This window comes from Aspergillus steynii (genome assembly GCF_002849105.1).
Source record: "Aspergillus steynii IBT 23096 chromosome Unknown P170scaffold_9, whole genome shotgun sequence".
NCBI lineage: Eukaryota > Fungi > Ascomycota > Eurotiomycetes > Eurotiales > Aspergillaceae > Aspergillus > Aspergillus steynii.
The window spans coordinates 1,593,828-1,612,685 of NW_020194406.1; the positions used below are offsets into that span (position 1 = coordinate 1,593,828).

An 18,858-nucleotide genomic window follows, 5' to 3' on the forward strand; every position below is an offset into this window, starting at 1 on the left:
TGCACACTATCAGGGCAAACTGTTTTTGATTCCCGATGCGAATGAAGCCATCACGGGTCATACCTATTCTTACAGGCAGCCTGGAATTATCAATTCTTTAGTAGTATTTACCTCCACAAATATAGCTAACTACAACCCCCTCCAAAAAAAAACCGCTGACAAATAGTAAGGCCACAACACTCGAACAAGGCTGATGACTTGCAACATATAGTATACTATTGACCGTACAGAATGCGACGATGCTCTTGTTTAGATTGCCATTCATTTACAGATTTAAACCACCTTCCCGGGTCTCGATTCGGAAACATTAGAGCCATGGCTGTTGTAAGTATTTCCAAGGCCGGGGTCCTCCTGCATGCTTGTAGAAGGATCTCGTGCGGTTGAGTGATCGACTAAAGAGATAACGGTTTCTAAAGATCTATGGTGTTCGTTCTCTGCCTGACTGACCGGTGTGCTTCGTATCCAGGCCTAGACTGTAAATTCGTGGGGCTGGCCCTGGATATTGATAGCAGTGTCATCAAGTAAATCTCTGGAATGGCCAACTTCAGCGGGACTTCCAGTATTGAGGACACCCGACTGGTGTTCATCAATTGCTTCCGGAGGTGGATCGGCCGTCTCCATGTCATAGTTGGAAACATCATCGGTCATCGAGGTGCACCCGAAATGGGTATCAACAAGGTGCTTTACCACCGGCCATCCGTATGCATTTGTGAACATTCGTCTAACAATGATGTTATTGTGCGCATCGGGCTCAAGTCGCACAAGTACTTTCCTCCAGGATAAGTTACGATGGTATGCTCTCGCGATTTTCTCCTCGACTTTGAGTCCGCGCTCGGGTTCAGCCTCGCCATAATCGGTGTCAATTTGAGGATCCTGTAATGAAGATGATTGTGGTCCTGGTTTACTTTGCGAAGAACCGAATGTCAAAGTGCGGCGCTTGGTCGGAAGAGGAGGTGGGATGTCCTCGGGACGATATAAACGGTCATGGAAAATGGTCCGAGCTCTCGACTCGGGATCAACTATGAACTCGACTGGAGGGAGAGGCGGCATGAGGAGATCACTAGCAGATTCAAATAACGTGGTTTTTGGAGGCGTATAAGATCCTGATTCTTCGGGAGGACCGTCGCGAGCAAGACTCTCGCGACGAAACAGACCAGAAGATGATACTCCTTCAAGGACATCACCGGGGGGTAGTGTTTGACTGCGTTTATATATCTTTGTTTGCTTGTATCCGGTGGCGGTGGTGGTTACTTTACCTTTGGGCCGAAACATGGAGAAAATGTTGCCCAGTGAGCCATGTGGAAAGAGCTGCGTTGACTCAACCTTTGGCATAGCTCCCACGGCAGGTATATTTGCTTCAGGATACTTATTTGGGGTTTGACTGGCATTAGGGGTCCCTAAAACGCCATGGCCTATGGCATCGTGCGTGTCGACTGCCGTTGCTGATTTCTCGCCTTTGGGTGGGGGGTTTCTTTGTCTGAAGTCTGCAATAGAACGCGTGGTTTGCGGAGATTTGGAATTAGCACCGGTTAGCTCAGCCCATCCCCATTCAGCCATTGTGCCGACAATGCCGTTTCCTCGCCTGGCCTTCTCAACTCGGTCCAGTCCTTTCCAGTCGAGGAATAGCAGACAAGAGGTCCGTAATGGAACTATCCCATCATTAACGACATTGGAATAGACCGTCCGGTTCTGAAATTTGGATAGAATGTCATGAGCCGGACCACACGGTAGGATCCTAAGCAAAGGCTTAGAGCCAGCGTTTGCGTGTTGGTGCGGCTTCGTGGAGTCTCCCTTGCCACCGATCATGGCTTCCCATCCACTTCTCACTCGCGGTGCGGTCCAGCTGAGCCCTAAATCTTGACCAGTGCGACCGACAAGGCCCAGATCCAATGCAAATCTAACGTACATGGGATTTTCATTGCTGAGACCTAGAAATGGTGTGGCGAGAGCGACAAAGTTGACAGGTTTGATAGCATCAAAGAAGCCGGGATAGTGTTTTTGAATATACGCAATAGCATATGTTTGAATCAGACCACCGAGCGAATGTCCAATGAAGCTGATGCTAGTTATTTTATAAGCATGGCTTTTGCTATCAGGAAGCCCCATTGAGCTGTCGGATCTGGGGCCATCTATGGAAGGCTCTTCGACTGCATTCTTCCAGGTCGAATGAGACTTTGAAAGGGACTTTGTGCTCGCAGATCTGCCGGGTAGATGTGGTTGGTCAGGATATGTCATTAAAAGAACATATTTTGCGAGACGCTTGCCGAGATATTGAATCCCACGTTCGGTGCGGACAGCGTTTCCAGGGAAGCCTCTAACTATAACCTGCTCGACGTCGTCATCAGCTCCATTGCAACTCGCTGTCTTGGAGCTTCCATTAGCGCAATTGCCAGAACGCCTGGTCGTAATACTCTGTTAGTGACAGTCGTGGATAATCAAAGCGCCCGACGAAACAATCAACTTACTCATCACGTGGAGTCCTGCTCTCGTCAGTCTTATTTCCATGCCTTCGATGTCGGTCTTTAGCACAGTCTCTCGTGTTTCTGGCTGCAGTATCGATGCTTTCTTTGAGATAAAGCATATCTGCACCAAGGTTGCTATGTAATCCATGCGTTAGTATGACAAGGTGGATTTTTTTTTTGCATTGGCCGTACTGGGCCGAGCTGGCAGGGTTGTCCACATTTGCTGAAGACTCAGCATGCGGTGCTGGAGAATCCTGGCTTGATCTCTTCTCCTTTCCTTCTTTTTGTTCTTCTGGGGAGCCTGGAAAAGAGGGGAAATTCCATAGACTCGCGGTATCATCGACAAGTAATGTAATGGAATCGGAATGCACGCCTTTGGAGGCGTGCACTTGTTTGCCCTTTGATCGAGACGACCAATGGTCGCGTAGTTGAGCTGCGCGATATCCGTCGGTTGATAAACCTCCTGTAGGGGGGAGCTCCGTGGACTTCTTGTCGCGGCCTACCAAGAGTTCAAAATTGACAGACGCGGTGCTTGAAAAAATTACCTGGGATATTATCTCCACGACCCATGTCACGGGCTCGGATGAAGTGAGCCCAGCTTTGTTGTTTATCGGAGTGTTCTGCGGAACATTGATGACCGCATCCCAGTTTCCTCCTGCTTTGAGATACGGCTCAAACTGTGGGGTTTCGTCGGTATCTTGCTGGGGAGATTTGACGTTGGGGTCAAACGTAGAGGGGTAGCAAGATGCGTACAAGGTGTAGGGACCATGAAGATAAGCCGCTCGCAGGGGAATTGCAGATGTGTTCTTCACTTTGACGAACAGTTTTTCTGGAAGGGGGTGAATTTTCTCAGCTGCCGGTGTGTATGTGATGGTGTATCTATTTGAGGGAGGGTCAGTCTACAATTAAGCAGCGGTGAAAAGGGGGGAGACATGTACAAACCTAACTACCTCACCCACTCGAACACTACCAGCCTGATGGATTAACAGCATTTCAGCTGCCTGCTCGACGTTTCTGCGGACCGCACGCCACCCTTGAGCCCCGAGGAATCTGTATTGATTCGGTTTGTCAAGTGGAAAGTGTCCCCGGTCTGGTGTTTGAGACGCAGAATAAAGTGTTGGATTGAGAAGCATCGATTTGAATTGTGAAGCATTCCATCATAGAAGTAGATTGGGGGGTCATCAAGCCACTGGGCCGTGGGCGCTGTACTGAAGCAATTTCACCCTGGCCTTGGGGTCGATTCCTCGCGACCGATGCATGCGTGCTGAGGTGGGTAGCGACGGCAGCCCGGCCGCATGTAGTCAGGTGCTATTATTGACCCGGCCGCATGCCTAGTACGCTGTAGCGTATATACTAGGGAGGTATTATGCCTCGTTGATCGACACTACATAGTCGAAACTTAAACCTAACAGTCCACGATGTCTATCGATCCCATCCTTTGGCTTTCTACCCGGTACAGTGACAATGTAATTTCTCGTCAATGCGACTGCTTTCACAGGCGTGGCAACATGTAAAGGACAAGTTCCCAAGTGCTTGCTACTCTCGCTCTTCATGATTATATGTATTGCCCAACGGACAATGACACAGTTACATGTCCGAAGGTACTAATAAGTTTAATGCACATCTATTGCCTGTGTTCACCTCAACCCAGCCCTCCTCTTCGACAACAACGATCTTGCCATCAATGCACACCCGTCTCCATTTCTCATCCTTCTCGTCGAAATCAATCCTAAGCCTCGTAATCTCGGAATAGTAAACCTGGTCCTCTTTTACATGTTGACCTTCGCGATAGGCGTGGCTCATCAGTTGCATGGCATGCTGCGGGGGTAACGGGCCGAAATGAACCATTCGAAGACAGCCGTCCAGTGGCTTCGATTCCGGAGAGATCACGAAGGTCTCTTCCAGCCTTGGAACCAGAGTCACCAACAAATACATGTGCTCCCTGGTTTCCATGGTTTCCACGCGCTCGCCCTCGTTTTGACTGTCGCCCCTCGTGAAGGTAACCGTACCAGTGTACTTATGTGTCTCAGCACCACCCGACGGGAAAAGAAGTTCCTTTGCAGCCATTTTGAACCTATCAGCTCCAAATCTGCGATACTCCACAGTGTCACTATCAGCTACCAATGCTGCGTGCATACCCCAACTGATAACCACGGCCCCATATATTCTCGGGGGAAGGCTTTCATTCGTCGACTTATCAGCGATATGAGCCCGAGAACGACCCTTCCCAGTAATGTACTGGGCGCCGGGTGAAAATGTAGCGCTGAAGACGGGTATAGGCTTAGGCGTTCCTCGCAGCAGGGTCACCAACGCTGAAACTGGCCGAGAGGCGATTCCAACCGAGCTTGCCATTGCATTCCCTGTGCCTGCCGGGATCAGAGCAATCGTAGGAGGATATGAAGGTGTTTTCAGGGCAGTGTGAAAGGTATCGACAATATCGGTCAGACCACCGTCCCCGGAGAGAAGAATAATCGTCTGCGCAACTCCAGACTCGGCATTCAAGATAAACCTGGACCTGCACAGATCGGTGATTGTGTACGGCGAGTCTGTTTCGTGAACATCGTAATCAGTCAATCCAAAATGCCGGAGAAGAGGCTGTAAGACATGGTGGTAGATGTGTTTGGCCCTCCCCGTTCCTGAAAGAGTAGATAGTATGACATGTACCTCTCTTGTCTCACAACCGCAGGTCTGGAGGTGACAAGGAACAGACTCGCACAGGTGGAGTGAGAGTAGCTCCGGTGGCAAAGAGCTAAACAGAACCGACTCCAGACGCTCGCAATCATCCTGGAGATCACCACTGGCACCCCGGGGTCTTCGCCCGAGAAACAGCATGGTATAGCCATTTCCGATAGTCTCGTGTTTGGGGATTATGCATACTATATCATCAGTGGCGATCCTTATTTCTCTCTGACGGGAATCATGGCACTGGATATAGTTATCAGTGGTGTTGTAGTAGAAGCAATCGTTGGTTTGAAAACGGTTGAGAGCCATCATTCCGGATGTGCGAAAAGATATGCCTGCTGCCGTCGATGGTTGATGGTTGAGTGTGGGGGAGTCGGTCAAGCTTATGAGATGATAGAGCAGCGTAATCACGCGAAGAAAACTACACCGGGCGGGGTTCTTCCCTATACGCGGGTACGGCATTTTGCATTGTATTCGGCCTATGCATGGACTGCCCAGTATATTAGATAGATGCTAGCAGATAGCTTTGTCCACCTAAAAGAATACGTCGGGACATACGAGAGAAAGAGACAGCAATATGTGTATGTACAGGTCTATGACACGTCCTGCTTAATTTCCGACAGCTACTCTGTACTACTGACATCTCTCACCCCCCCCCTGTCATTCAAGTGACCGTACTCCATGGGCCGCAATGAGAGGTTATGTATCTGTCCACCATAAGGTCCTTCGTGGCATCAAGAAGAAGCATTCTAATAATTAGACACATGCTTGTCACTTAAATTTACTGCGATGAATGTCTGCGGTAGTTTCACACTGAGACAAAAGCTTAGATTAGCAGCCTGGTTCATCCATAACAGACAAGGTACCTATATATGGATTACTTACGTGTCAAATTTTGCCTTGAGTGTTTCGATGACCTCTTTCCAATCCTGGTGAGCAGTCAAACTTCGTCTTGGGGCGCAGCCAATCGCGTGCCTGGAGTCAAGCTGGACATCCAGAGGATCAAAAGCATGACACCCGGGGCTGATTGAAATACGAATCGAGTAGGAGTTCGTTGACGATTCGCAGTCCTTAGCCTCATAAAGTTCAAAGCAAATCTGAGACAAGTAGTCCAGCTCAGGAATAGCCGTTCTTGCTATCTTGGTCTGTATCCCACCCTCCAGGATGCAATTTAGAAGAGTGTAGATATGGGACTCCTTTGTGAAGTAGAAAAAGGATTTGGCATCCTGCGAGGCCTGCACCTCTTCGAGATCCCTCACAACCTCTTGGAGAAGAGGCAGAGACGTTAGTAAGCCGATCTCTAGCTTCTCGGTGTCTGTGATGCCATATTCCTGGGGAGTGACATAGTCAAAAAGGACCTTTGCCAGTTTGTATAGCTCCCTCAGCTTAGAGAGTCTTCCATCCAATTTGGCTTTCGTGGAGCTTGATCCCGGATATAACTTGAAATAGTGATCATAAGTATCATCGAGTACTCTGAAATGGGGCATTGATTCAAACGCGTGCATTCTCTTTTTCAATCCAAGTCGACGAGCGAGGGTAGAGTTGTCGGGGACTTCCTCGCCCCTTTCATGACTTGCTCCTTCGCTGCTAGGTTTATTATCCTCGATGGCATCAACTTCTTCGCCGTCAGGTGGCATGAAAACCCATTCCAGAAAAGGTCGATTATGAAGGGCGTCAAATTTCATACTATCATAGAGCTCAGAGAGTTTACTGGGATCGACCTTTTCGGTGTCACAAAACTCGGCGAATAGCTTCTCCCATCTTTCCTTGAATAAAGTTGGGTCTTCGCCAGTACACCACCGCCCTTGAATCGAAGCGAGGGCAGGATTTTCTGTGTGCATGTCCGACAAGGCAGGGTCCTCAAAGTCATCTGATTCCGTGACATGATGCGGCGGTTTTTCAAGTCTTTGGAAATTGTGTCTCATGACGTCGCGATGGAACTTCATGAGTTCGACAACTGTGGCTAGGACAACCGATGGCTCGGGGATATTGTCTTTGGGCCAGGTAAACTGCGACGGCGCGGAGCCCTCTCGTAGAAGCAGCTTCAACTTCTTTTTGACCTTGTCCATGTGGTCCTTAGCTGCGTTGGAATCGTCCAGAAGATCCTTGCGTACTTGTATGAAATCTTCCGGGAGCTCCTTTTGGTCAAGAAAAGAACAAGCCCAGATTTGAGCTGCATTGCCTGTTTAGTTTGCAGTTCAGAGCGCAAGCTAGGGATATCAAACTTACCGCTGGTGCTCACCCTTCGCTCAGAACTGGTAAATATGCGGACGTTGTTTAGAGCCTCTTTATTCATCAATTTCAGATCATCGCGCATATTAAGCCCCAGATCTTGGGACTGATAGCGTGCTGCATGTGTAGGCTCCCCTCCCCATTTGATAACAAGTTGAAGTTTATCCAGGACAAGGTCATTCTCGGCTGCGGAAAACCTTGAAAACGTTGCACCAGATATTGAATCGCTTCGTGTTTGAGATCTGCTCGTGTCCTTGGTCCCTGATGGCGTCTCAATGGGAGTAGGGCACGTAGTGTCATCCTCAGTGTTGTCGGTGTGTGCCATCTGGTTCGCTAGCAAGTCTTGTCCGCATGGTTTTTCGGATTCCTTCTTACGAAACATCGGCTTGATCTGCACCTTTGTTCCAGGCCAGCCTCCCTTCTTCTGCAGAGATGTGCGTAGCAATTTAAGTTTATCCATATCTTCGAGTCCATTCTTCATCGCGACTCTGACAGCATCGGACACACTAGCCAAGGCTGCTTCTCCTTTGATAACCACCTCTTCCTGGTGCCCTTTGAGCAGGTCAATGAACGGTTGGCTGTGAAACGTAAACTTGAACTTTTGTTTAGGTGTGCGGTCTGCATGGCGAATAACTGCCACCATGCCTTTCAGTTTCCAGGAATGTTTGGAAGCAGGAGGTGGAGGTGGAGCCCCCTCGTTTAGATTTATCGACATGACTGGTGAAGCACTGGGTGGGGAAACGTAGGTGCTCGACGCTGAATGTTTCTCATGCATAGATGAGGCATTGTGGCTAGACACATGATCGCGAGCCTCAGTAGTGGAGGAAGGCGCCAACAAGCCAGAAGAATCTGACGGCTCGGAAGTTTGGTGACCTGGTGTGTTTCCATGAATCTTTGATGCGCTTGGGGATTTAAGCAGTGTCCTTAAAGTGTGCCTGTGGGATACTGAATATCTCCAGGGATGGCCAGTATCGGGAGTAAATGTTTCGGTCTGCTCCTGGTTCCCTTCACGTCGGTGCTTTTCGTTCAGAAAGGCTTCTTTAAGAATACTAGCACATCTGTCGTAATAGTCATTGTTATCTTTGACAAAGCTCCAGCCGTTGACGTCGATCACATAGCTTCTCTCTCCAACTCGAAGCATGTCAAATCCACAGATTCTTTGACCAAATCCATTGGATATCTTGGAGGCAATTGCGGCTTCCTCCTTGCTCAGCTGCGTAATATACCTCAATTCCTTGCCATGAGTGTTTCGGCGAACAAGCCCATCCACCACAGGTGATTTCCGAGTCTCGGCGTGACAAAAATCTGGTCCCACTGTATATGCCTTGACATCCTCTGAATTGTCCACTCTCAGAAACTGTTCATAAATGTAGCTTGTGCCGTCTTCATTGACAGACCTGGGAACAACAAGATCTGGATCGTATTCAGAGCTCTTGTTACCGATTTTTCGGAAGAGCCTTCTTCCACCACCGCCGTACTGCTGATCATTAGGGAAGTATATATGAATGTTATGGTCCTCTCCATTCACGGGCTTTTCAACAAATGGTTTCCTGAAAGGTTTGCCATCAACTATAAGAGAATCCCCATCGTCCGATAATGCGACACTCCTCGTTTTTGAAGCGCCCCCCCCAGTACCATCCTCAGGGCCCTCGAGCTTGATGCCCGTGAGCTTATGTACGTGTTGGGCGAGGTCTGAAGACTCCAGGATTGGTCCACCATCTCGATTAACCTCCAGTCTTTTTGGTGTTGGGACATTCATGTGGTCTAATATCCTCAAGCAAAGACGTCTATCCCACAGAACCTTCTGCATGGGCAAGTCATTGACACAGAACGGTTTTCGTAACCGTGCATAGGCAATAGCCTTATCCAATGGGAATCCATCGGAGAAAAACGCAATGAGAAAGTCGCATACAGGCCAATTCTCTACGGCCTCATCGAGGATGACCTTGTCACCAAATACTATCACCTCAAACCCACCCTTGGACTGAAGGCGTGTGAGGATATTCTGACTTGGCTTGCTGCGCGCTTTGACATCTAGGGCACAGACACCAATTTTTCCAATAGACGGAGACGTATACTCCGCTTCACTGACGGAGCTAGTGGCTGTACTTCCACTTAATCGACGGGGGGCACGACTGGAAGAACGAGTAGAGGAATGAGTGCCTCGACCAGCGGCAATTTGATTCTCGAGCGCGTCGGATCTAGACGTCTTGGATTGATTGGGCTGTAGTCCATATGAATTCCCCTTTAAAGAAATAGATGCCGCGGAATCATAAAGTAGACTGAAAGGAGATTTGTCCGAACGCTCTGGCATGGGATTCGAATGAGGAGCGGTATTGTTTTCTACATCACCTTCGGAGCAACTGGCGGAGGCGTCATGGCCATGGTGACGATCGCGACCAGAATCCATGAGGCGATCAAAGTGCTTGAATAACAGTAGCCGATACTCGAGATCAGCATTAACCGTTAGGCGATGGTGTGCCGGGCTTGGAGTAGAACGCAGTTGGTCACGTATTTGATCGAACTTGGTTTTGGGAGATGAGGTGTGGGGGAGGGCGGCGACGGCAGTCCGATAACTACCTACCTCCTTAGGGCCGTGAGTTCAACAGAGTGCAAAACTCAAAGTAGTGGAACAGACGGTAAGGCAAGACATGATGACGATGATGATGACGATGATGATGCTACCATCATAGCAGTTTCATATGTTCCATACAGATTATAATATACCTGTTAAGAATTAAGAAATCTACTATTAGTATATCCTGAAGATGACGCAAGTCAATGGCACCGCTGGGCGGTAGTACTCAAAGTATGTACGGAGTATGTAAATACTACCTAAGTACCTACCTATGGACATGTACTGTACATACCTACCGTAGGTACATACCTACCTAAAATACCTGGGTACTAGATATAATACCGAATACACAGTGACCGTATGTACGACGTAATAGCCTAATAGGTACCTGTAGCTAGTGGGTCTCGTAGGCGGTACGGGCACCGGATATATACATTCCGATAAGACGGCAGAAAAAAGAAAGGGAAAGAAAAAAAAAAGAGAAGTGAGGTAGAAGCCGGAGTGCGCAGTGATAGCACCAACAATTTCCGAATTTTGACAAATTGGTAGGCTCGCCACACAACCAAAACTCACAAGTTTAGGTGTTGTCGTGCAATTGGACTGCTGCCATCAAAAAACAGACAAGAAAAACAAGAATACGGCTGGGAAGCATGCCATCCACCCACAATGGCGGTTTTGACCTGCCTCTAGCAAAGCGACAAAAAAGATTGATCAACGAGGGTGCTCAGAAACATCCACCAACGACTGGCTCTAGGATTTTTGCTCCATTCCGAGTATGTATTACGGTTGAAAGCGGATTTCAGCCGCTCTCTCTCTCTCCTTCTTTTTCTTTTTTTTGTCTCCCCCTACATCTCGAAGATGCTAATTAGCCTTTCGCGCTCAAGACTCTAGGACTGGTTTCATCCACCCCGATTCCGTTTACCTACGTACGCTTGGGGAAAGCTACTTTTCAGATTACGACCTGTGTAGGGAATAGCCTACAGACATATGACTTAAAGCGAGGACTTACTTTGGTCTTTGTGAGCAGACCTGAAACTCCGGAGAGCATCACGGCTACGTTTGCATGGCAGGACAAGGTTTTTGCAGCATGGGGAAGTGCTCGACCCGGTTCCTCTCGAGGCATATGGGTCTTCAAGCGTGGCAAGAAGGTTGCATCCCTCCAAATACCCGCCGACTTCGTTGAACCAATTGAGCGGCTTCTCGTCCTCGGAACGTGGATTGTCGGTTGCAGTAGCAAGTGCATACAAGTATGGAAAAATAATTCTTATGAACACTACACTACTCTCACGCCTACTCATGCTACGGGCATTGCTGGTGGGGACATTTATACAAGTGAAATGTGCAACATGCCAACATATCTCAACAAAATCTTCGTGGGAAGATACGACGGAAGCGTTGACGTTTGGAACGTGAAAACCGGGAAGCTGGTTTATTCCATGCTTCCGGAGTCAAAAGAACTGGGGGCCGTGAGTGCAATTCAGCCAAGCCCTGCACTATCTCTGATTGCAGTGGCCCACAAGAATGGCGCACTGTCCATTCTTAATGTCGACACGGGGCGACTTGTTTTACCACTAAGGAAAGACTCCTCAAGTCTACAACAGATCACCTCAATCGCCTTCCGGACCGATGGCTTGGGCGCCGGTGCAGACGGCCGGAAGCCAGGTGTCATGGCGACAAGCTGCATGAGCAGCGGTGATGTTACGTTGTGGGACTTGAACAATGGTGGTAGGGTCATGGGCATTCTTCGCCGGGCTCATGCAATATCGGAGGATGAAACGGGGTCCGGGATCAATCACGTTGAATTCTTGGACGGTCAACCGGTGCTTGTCTCATCCGGGAAGGACAATGCGCTTAGAACTTGGATCTTTGACGAAAGTCCGTTTTCTCCGGTACCCCGGCCTTTACATTCGAGGCGCGGGCACTCCGCGGCAATCACAACGCTTGGATTTCTACCTTCAGTTTCTGAGGATTCCGAATTCGGCGGGAAATGGCTGCTGAGTGCTGGTAAGGACCGCAGTCTTTGGGGGTTCAGCGTTCGGAAAGACAGCCAAAATACCGAGATATCACAAGGAGCGGTGGAGCGGAAGGCAAGAAAATCTGCTAGCTCCATAGGTGTAACCATGGAAGGCAGAACGCAAGATACCCTCAGGGCTCCAGAGATCACCTGCATTGCTTGCTCGCTCAACCGCGATGGGGGGATTGGAGTTACGACATCAGGTTCAACGTGGGCAAATCCCAAAATGGCAAACACAGCCGAATCAAATAAAACAGGTTGGGAAAGTATAGTGACTGGGCATCGCGGGGACAAGTATGCTCGAACGTGGTTTTGGGGCAAGAAGAAGGCCGGTCGTTGGGCGTTTGAGACCAGCGATGGAACTGATGTCAAGGTGAGCCGGCTCATCCCCCTTATCCCTCCCCGATCAAGTCAAACAAACTTTTTTTTTCTAAATGCATAATAATACAGAGCGTCGCGGTATCTCAATGTGGGACATTTGCGTTGATTGGATCTGCAGGAGGTTCGATTGATATGTTCAACATGCAATCAGGTGCCCATCGACTCCGGCTTCCTGGTCGTGGAATGAAAAGAAAGAGCAATTTTGACAAAAAGTCCTCTCTTGCTTTCGAGAATAATACAAAGCACACCAAAGCAGTTACCGGCCTGTGGATAGATGGATTGAACCAAACAATTATCAGCTGTAGTCTGGATGGGAAGGTCAAGGTAAGTCTAATCAGGTACAAGGATATCTTTACAGGTGCGAGTTCTAATCAGACATTGTGCCAGTTCTGGGATTTCGTTACTGGCTCACTAGTGGATGAGTTAGATTGGCACCCGATGGCATCTGTCACTGGACTTCGATACAGCAGCGCAAGCGAATTGGTTGCATTCAGTTGCGATGATCTTTCAATCCGCGTTGTGGACATTGAAACAAGAAAGGTAGTGCGTGAGTTCTGGGGCTGTGTAGGTCAAATCAACGACTTCACCTTCTCTGCCGATGGGCGATGGATCATTGCTGCATCCATGGACTCCATCATTCGAGTATGGGACATGCCGACAGGGCATCTCATTGACCTCTTCCGTGTGCCGACTACCTGTACATCGCTCTCCATGTCACCAACAGGAGAGTTCTTGGCCACGTCGCATGCAAATGGCATGGGAATAAATCTATGGTCGAACAGAAGCGTCTTCGTGCCGGTATCAACTCAGAACATGGATGAGAATGACGTTGCCGATATAGCTATTCCTACAGCATCTGGGGAGCACGGAACTGATACCATCGAGGCTGCCTTCGTTGATGCACCAGAACAGATTGAGTCAGCAGGCCCTGTGCTATCCAATGGACAGCTCAGTCGAGATATGATGACTCTTAGCGTTGTCCCAAGAAATAAGTGGCAGGCCCTAATTAAATTGGATTTAATTAAGGTGATTAATACCAATTTACCTCTCTCTCTCCTTCCTTTCCCCTGTGAAAATGTGTCGATTTGTTTCTTACCAACCGGCAGGAACGTAATAAACCTCCTAATCCGCCAAAAGCGCCCGAGAAAGCGCCCTTCTTCCTTCCAGCAGTTTCTAGAAATGCTAACGAGGAGGATATGGATAATTCACTCCTGGCCAATAGCACTGTGGCTGAGCGCTCACGGATTGCCAGGCTCCAACATTCTCGAAAAGTCGAAAATGCAGGCTCCCAGCTGGCAACACTCCTGGGAAATGGACATGTATCTGGAGATTTCGACCCTTTTGTGGAACACTTGAAGTCTTTGTCCCCGGCAAAGGCAGATCTCGAAATAAGATCGCTTAATACCCGGGTACAAAACGGACGCTCCGAATTGTCGGATTTCATAAGTGCACTGTCTAGTCGTCTTCTGTTGAAGAGAGACTTCGAAGTTGTGAACGCTTGGATGGCAGTGGTTCTTAAGATACACGCCGATGTCATTGCCGAATGCTCTGCCGCTGAATCTATCGAGAAGGAGGGGAATGTATTGAAGGAAGTCTTGATCGCATGGGCTAAAATACAACAGCAGGAAGCACAACGCTTGGCTGGGATGGTCGGATATTGCCGAGGTGTTGTCAGCTTCTTACGGTCTTCTCGTTGACAATGTGCAAGAGATGCCCATGCAGCAATTCTGGATTCCACCCCCTTCTACCCATGTTCTTACGATTGGTTTTCATTTGGCTTTTGTACAATAGAAGGGAAGCATAAAAATATTTATAACTATAAATTCATTCACACTCGAGCAGATCATACAGATTACGAGGCGTGCGACAGTCCTTGTGGCTCTTGGTCGGAGTTGCTGGAGGCTCTGTCAAGAACTGCGAAGATTGAGGACAAGTCATACCTCTAACAAGTCGAAGAATTTTCTCAACTAAGTTAGTGATAGACTTTCTGGATGGAATGCATGTCGTCATGATCTGACTCGCTGGCCGCATCATGAGATGAATGGCTGGGAGACGAGCCAGCAAATTTCGTAGTTGTGGCGCAACTCCACTGTCAAACGTTGTAATTTGGAGCACCTGAGATAGAATCCTTAAAGAATATAGCACAGCCTGGATCTGGGCGTTGAGATGAATGTCGGTCCATTCCAACTCCTTGCCCATATGACCGAGAATAAGGAATCGGCTTAGTTGCTCCGGTCCGGGAAGCTTTTGGCCGCCTTCGGTGTCATATACTTCATAGAGAGCAAACAATAGCCAGTAGACAGGGAAGGATGTGCTGACTCCCAATGCAGCTCCAATTGATTCCGTGCGCGCCCAGGTTTGGTCTATTTGAGAAACAATCCACTCTGCGTCGCCGAGATATATTTGGTGCGCTGCGATTCTTCCACCTCGTCGGGCGAATTCATTGATGAAAGGGTGTCTTTCAGATGCCGGGCGAGATGAATTGAGAATTGAATATGCTAGGGATCTAAATGGTAGGCCCGTTGCCCAAGCACAGCGCCGTGAGTGGTCTTCGGTTAGTACCGCAAGATACATATGCGGTGGTTGGCATGGGGCAAACGCGTGTCGCAGCTCATACTGCCAGAACAATTCCGATACTCTTGCATCAAGGTTCCAGGGTGCGGTGTGGCTTGCGCCAACGTTCGCTTCAGCGCGATACTCCTCGAGGAAAATACGAAAGGCCGGCAGTTCTGCGAGCTGGCCTTGCGTTTGGTTGGTTTGCTGTATCAATTCGGCCAATCGTACATGTGGTTGATTCTGGAGGCCATAGGCAAGCCCCATAAGATCTCTAATTCCCAGTCTCTGGGCAACCAAGGTAGGACATATTTTCAGGCATTTCACCTGTGAAGCGGCGGGGGTAGTCGGATCCCAGTTTGAGATATGAAGTGAATTTAATAAAACAACAGAGCCACACGGTCCGAGATTGTAGAGCAATAGGTCCGAGTCGTTGGTGAGTATGGCAGAGTTTGAACATCTTGCCTTACGGGCGCAGTGGGCATCGGCTTCCCCCGAGACCATTACAGTGATGTCCGCCCAAGGCAAGTCCGCCAAATGAATCTGAGGTATACACATGGTATCCTTGGCTACATTCAGTATGTTTTCTCGACTCCACCTATGTTTCAGGTCTTCGAAAACCGCCGGAACAATAAAAGGGCTTTCAGGTAGGGTATTATGCCTTGCGGAGAGACTTTGGGTCCCTAGGACCATTTCAGGATTAACCGCGCGATCATTGCGAGGGGCGTTCGAGCATAGGAACCCTTTTCTGGTTTTAAGACAAAATTGCTCCAGCTTTGTCCTCGACTTTTCTAGCCGAGTAAGGCGTGTCTCGCGCTTCTGAAGAGGCAGGGCCCCGTCGAAACATATTTCTTCGCTTCAACCCTATCAGTACTTTGCATTATAGTTATGAAAATGGATTGAATGTGTGGCTTACATCCGAACTCCAATTATGGTCAATTGAAGAAGGCATATCATGACTCCGCAGCTCACCTCATTGCAGGTTGGCTGTAAGTCTGGGAAGTTGAGTTTTGGATCGGACCAAGAGAGCAAGCGCCCATATACATGGTAAACCAAGCTAGGGCCATCGATCACAATGGACTCAATGTTCTCAGATTCCTGTTGTCTGGTGTTAGCCTTGCGCCCAAGTAAAGCGGTGTCTGAAAATGAGAGCAGATGCTGTGTCAGGCGGGGGATGCCCATGGTGAAATGTATAGGGCTGGCTAGTTAACAATTAACAACCTGCAAGGAGCCTGTTAGCAAGGCGGAATGGAATGTCATGGTGTGGTTGGAAGTTGGGGAAGTTCGGAGGCTTGGCGAGTAGAAAATAACTAAGGAATACGGCTCAGAATAAAGCAATTCTATTAACTATCTTGAAAAAAGAAATAAAGACATTAAAAATTTTAATATTAACTATTTATAGGTGCTAATCATGCCTTCTTAGGCATTATATTAAGCAAAAAATAAAGGGACACAATAACAGGACAGCCATGTAAGGGGCAGCCACAAAGGTTCTGTTCCAGGCACTTGATTCCCTGAGATGGATGTACTAAGGAGTTCAGAACACCTACGATATATCTACAGACTACTTATTACGCGCTAAGAGATATAAGGAGTTAAAGAACAAGTATAAAAATAAATAAAATAAATTATTTAATTTTTTAGAGGTTAAGTAAGTAATTTTTTTAAATAAGAAATTTCTTATATATAATTTTATTATAAAAATTAATTTTTAAATATCTTAATAATCTTATAAATCTTTAATAGTTTAATTATTTTATATTTTATATTAAAATAAATATTAATAATAAATATATTTTTTTAATAAAGTAATTATCCTTAAATATTTAATATAATATTTTATATTTTTATTTTAATATTTTTATATAAAATAAAATTATTTTATCTTACTTTAAAAATTATTTTATATTTAAAATTATTTTTATAATCTATTTATAATTATTATAATTTTAATATTTAATAAAGGATTAATTTATTATATAAAAATTAAAATAATTAGATATTTTATAAGTATTTAAGACTATTTAATATTCTTTTATAAATATAAATAATATAAATAAATTTAATAAAATTAAACTTTTTTTAAAAAAAATCTTATATTTATTTTTCATATTAAAAAAAGACTAATTATAAGATTTTATATTATTTTAATAATAGATTTTATATTAATTTATATAAAAATTAGTCTTTTAATTAATCTTTTTATTTTTTTTATTATTTAATATTATTATAGCCTTAAAAAGGTAAAAATATATTTAATTTATTTTTTTTAAAACAGATTCTTTTTTTATTTTTATAAGTTTTTTTTTAAAAATTCTAATAAGAGCCTTATAATATATATATTAAATTAATATAAAGCTAATTTTAAATATATATAAAATTTAAAAAATTAAAGAATATTATTAAATTAGCTAATTATTACTTTTATAAAAAAAATAAAATTATTATTACTAAATAGATAACTTATAAAAATATTATAAAATATAATAAAATAATTTTTTTCTTAATTAAAAAATTTTTTTACTTATATAAGATCTTTTATAATATATTAAAAATACCTATTATACTGCTAAAGCCGCTATTATTTAAATTATTATTAATAAAAATCTTATTATTAATAAGGACTTATTAATCTATATTATTAAATTATTTTTAAATAATAAATTATTTTTTAAGCTTAAAAGACTATCTATTTTAATATATTATTATTTTATATAAAAGAATAAATAAGATATTAATTCTTTATAAGTTATAACTTTTATTAATATATCTAATTTTATAAAAAAAAGAATATTTTTATAAAAAAATAAATCTTATATATTTTTAAATTTATATTATAATAAAAGTAATTAAAATATAAAAGCTTTAAAAAATATAAAGTCTTTTTTTAAATTTTATATTATTTTTATTTTATTTTTTAAAGATAATTATTTTATTATTTTTTTTAATAAAGATTTAAAATATTTTAATATATTTTTTTTATTATTAAACAATAATACCCCTAGCTTTATACAAGATATTTAAAAGGATATTATTAAAGTTTTTGTTAGACCGGGGTCTATAGGGGTGTAGACAACGTGATGAGTATGCAGTGCGGAGTTATATTATAGAGGATATCTATGAATAGAACTAATTACTAGTTTCTTTCTACTAGTAATATAGTAAAGTCTTGCCCCTGGGCCATATTATATAATCCTAAAGGGCCTTACTTAAATAAGCCCTACCATACTATATGGTGTTAAGATCTGTATTACGGGAGGGTTATATAATAATATATATTTTATTATAAAGTTTTATCTATATTAGATACTATATTAAAGATAATATTATTTATATTATATAAGTAGTTATAATAATTTTTTTTATAAGCTGTGTCCTCATAGCCCTGGATGCCTGAGGTAATTATATATTATATATAATAATTAATAATAGTTACTTAAAGTATATTATATAGTTATATTATAATTATATATTTAATATAATTTAGCAAGATCTCCTGTAGCCGTGCTGTACTCTTATTAGTTCTTATATTAATAAGTTATATATTACCTGATATAGTAATTTTTTTATAATAATAATTAAATACTTGTAATTTATTATAGTAATTCTTAAGTAATAAATATATAATAATTATTTATATAAAAGATTTTTATAATATAAAAGATTCCTTTTTTTAGCTAATTTATATTAATTAATTTATAAATTAATTTTGTTCTTGTTTTACCTTATTTTTTTTAATTATTATTAAATTTTTATTATAGTTTTATTTAATTTTTTTATATATTTTTTTTAATTTTTAGCTTTAAAATCTATCTAGTATAGATATTATATATTATTAAAAATATTATTATAAGTTATAATCTTTTACTCTACTGTATTTATATTAATTATATTTTATTTTTTTTATTTTTTTTATTTTTTTTATTTTTTTTTTATTTTCTTTTATTTTTTTAAAA

The 18,858-nt window shown here is 43.9% G+C and overlaps 5 protein-coding genes across 5 annotated transcripts; 1 reads left to right on the forward strand and 4 right to left on the reverse strand.

Annotated features, from left to right (window-relative positions):
- Positions 1-114: 114 nt before the first annotated feature.
- P170DRAFT_393150 (lipase ROG1 family protein) lies at positions 115-3,724 on the reverse strand. Its single transcript, XM_024846008.1, has 3 exons — positions 3,405-3,724; positions 2,466-3,341; positions 115-2,398 (listed from the first exon to the last, which is right to left on the reverse strand). The coding sequence occupies exons 1-3, from the start codon at positions 3,593-3,595 to the stop codon at positions 469-471; spliced, it is 2,997 nt and encodes a 998-aa protein (XP_024699972.1). The 5' UTR covers positions 3,596-3,724; the 3' UTR covers positions 115-468.
- Positions 3,725-3,931: 207 nt separating this feature from the next.
- Positions 3,932-5,523, reverse strand: P170DRAFT_440921 (diacylglycerol/lipid kinase family protein). Its single transcript, XM_024850189.1, has one exon. It carries the CDS (start codon positions 5,454-5,456, stop codon positions 4,050-4,052), a length of 1,407 nt encoding a protein of 468 aa, XP_024699973.1. The 5' UTR covers positions 5,457-5,523; the 3' UTR covers positions 3,932-4,049.
- A 370-nt stretch (positions 5,524-5,893) lies between these two features.
- On the reverse strand, positions 5,894-9,690 carry P170DRAFT_368440 (inositol polyphosphate kinase VIP1; the record flags this gene model as incomplete). Its single annotated transcript, XM_024844861.1, has 3 exons — positions 5,894-5,957; positions 6,030-7,317; positions 7,374-9,690. The coding sequence occupies 3 exons, from the start codon at positions 9,688-9,690 to the stop codon at positions 5,894-5,896; spliced, it is 3,669 nt and encodes a 1,222-aa protein (XP_024699974.1).
- A 758-nt stretch (positions 9,691-10,448) lies between these two features.
- On the forward strand, positions 10,449-14,179 carry P170DRAFT_393157 (rRNA-processing protein UTP21). Its single transcript, XM_024846009.1, has 5 exons — positions 10,449-10,727; positions 10,839-12,341; positions 12,419-12,673; positions 12,737-13,375; positions 13,456-14,179. The coding sequence occupies exons 1-5, from the start codon at positions 10,605-10,607 to the stop codon at positions 14,044-14,046; spliced, it is 3,111 nt and encodes a 1,036-aa protein (XP_024699975.1). The 5' UTR covers positions 10,449-10,604; the 3' UTR covers positions 14,047-14,179.
- On the reverse strand, positions 14,171-16,190 carry P170DRAFT_393160 (uncharacterized protein; the record flags this gene model as incomplete). The annotated part of the gene is made up of 2 exons (XM_024846010.1): positions 15,819-16,190; positions 14,171-15,758 (listed from the first exon to the last, which is right to left on the reverse strand). The coding sequence occupies exons 1-2, from the start codon at positions 16,082-16,084 to the stop codon at positions 14,174-14,176; spliced, it is 1,851 nt and encodes a 616-aa protein (XP_024699976.1). The 5' UTR covers positions 16,085-16,190.
- Positions 16,191-18,858: the final 2,668 nt, after the last annotated feature.

Coding starts and splice junctions, on each gene's coding strand:
- P170DRAFT_393150 (XM_024846008.1), bottom strand. CDS start 3,595: ATGCTTCTCAATCCAACACTTTATTCTGCGTCTCAAACACCAGACCGG. Junction 3,342..3,404: donor CGAGTGGGTGAGGTAGTTAG/GTTTGTACATGT, acceptor TCCCTCAAATAG/ATACACCATCACATACACAC. Junction 2,399..2,465: donor AGCAGGACTCCACGTGATGA/GTAAGTTGATTG, acceptor TATTACGACCAG/GCGTTCTGGCAATTGCGCTA.
- P170DRAFT_440921 (XM_024850189.1), bottom strand. CDS start 5,456: ATGATGGCTCTCAACCGTTTTCAAACCAACGATTGCTTCTACTACAAC.
- P170DRAFT_393157 (XM_024846009.1), top strand. CDS start 10,605: ATGCCATCCACCCACAATGGCGGTTTTGACCTGCCTCTAGCAAAGCGA. Junction 12,342..12,418: donor GCGATGGAACTGATGTCAAG/GTGAGCCGGCTC, acceptor ATAATAATACAG/AGCGTCGCGGTATCTCAATG. Junction 13,376..13,455: donor TTAAATTGGATTTAATTAAG/GTGATTAATACC, acceptor ACCAACCGGCAG/GAACGTAATAAACCTCCTAA.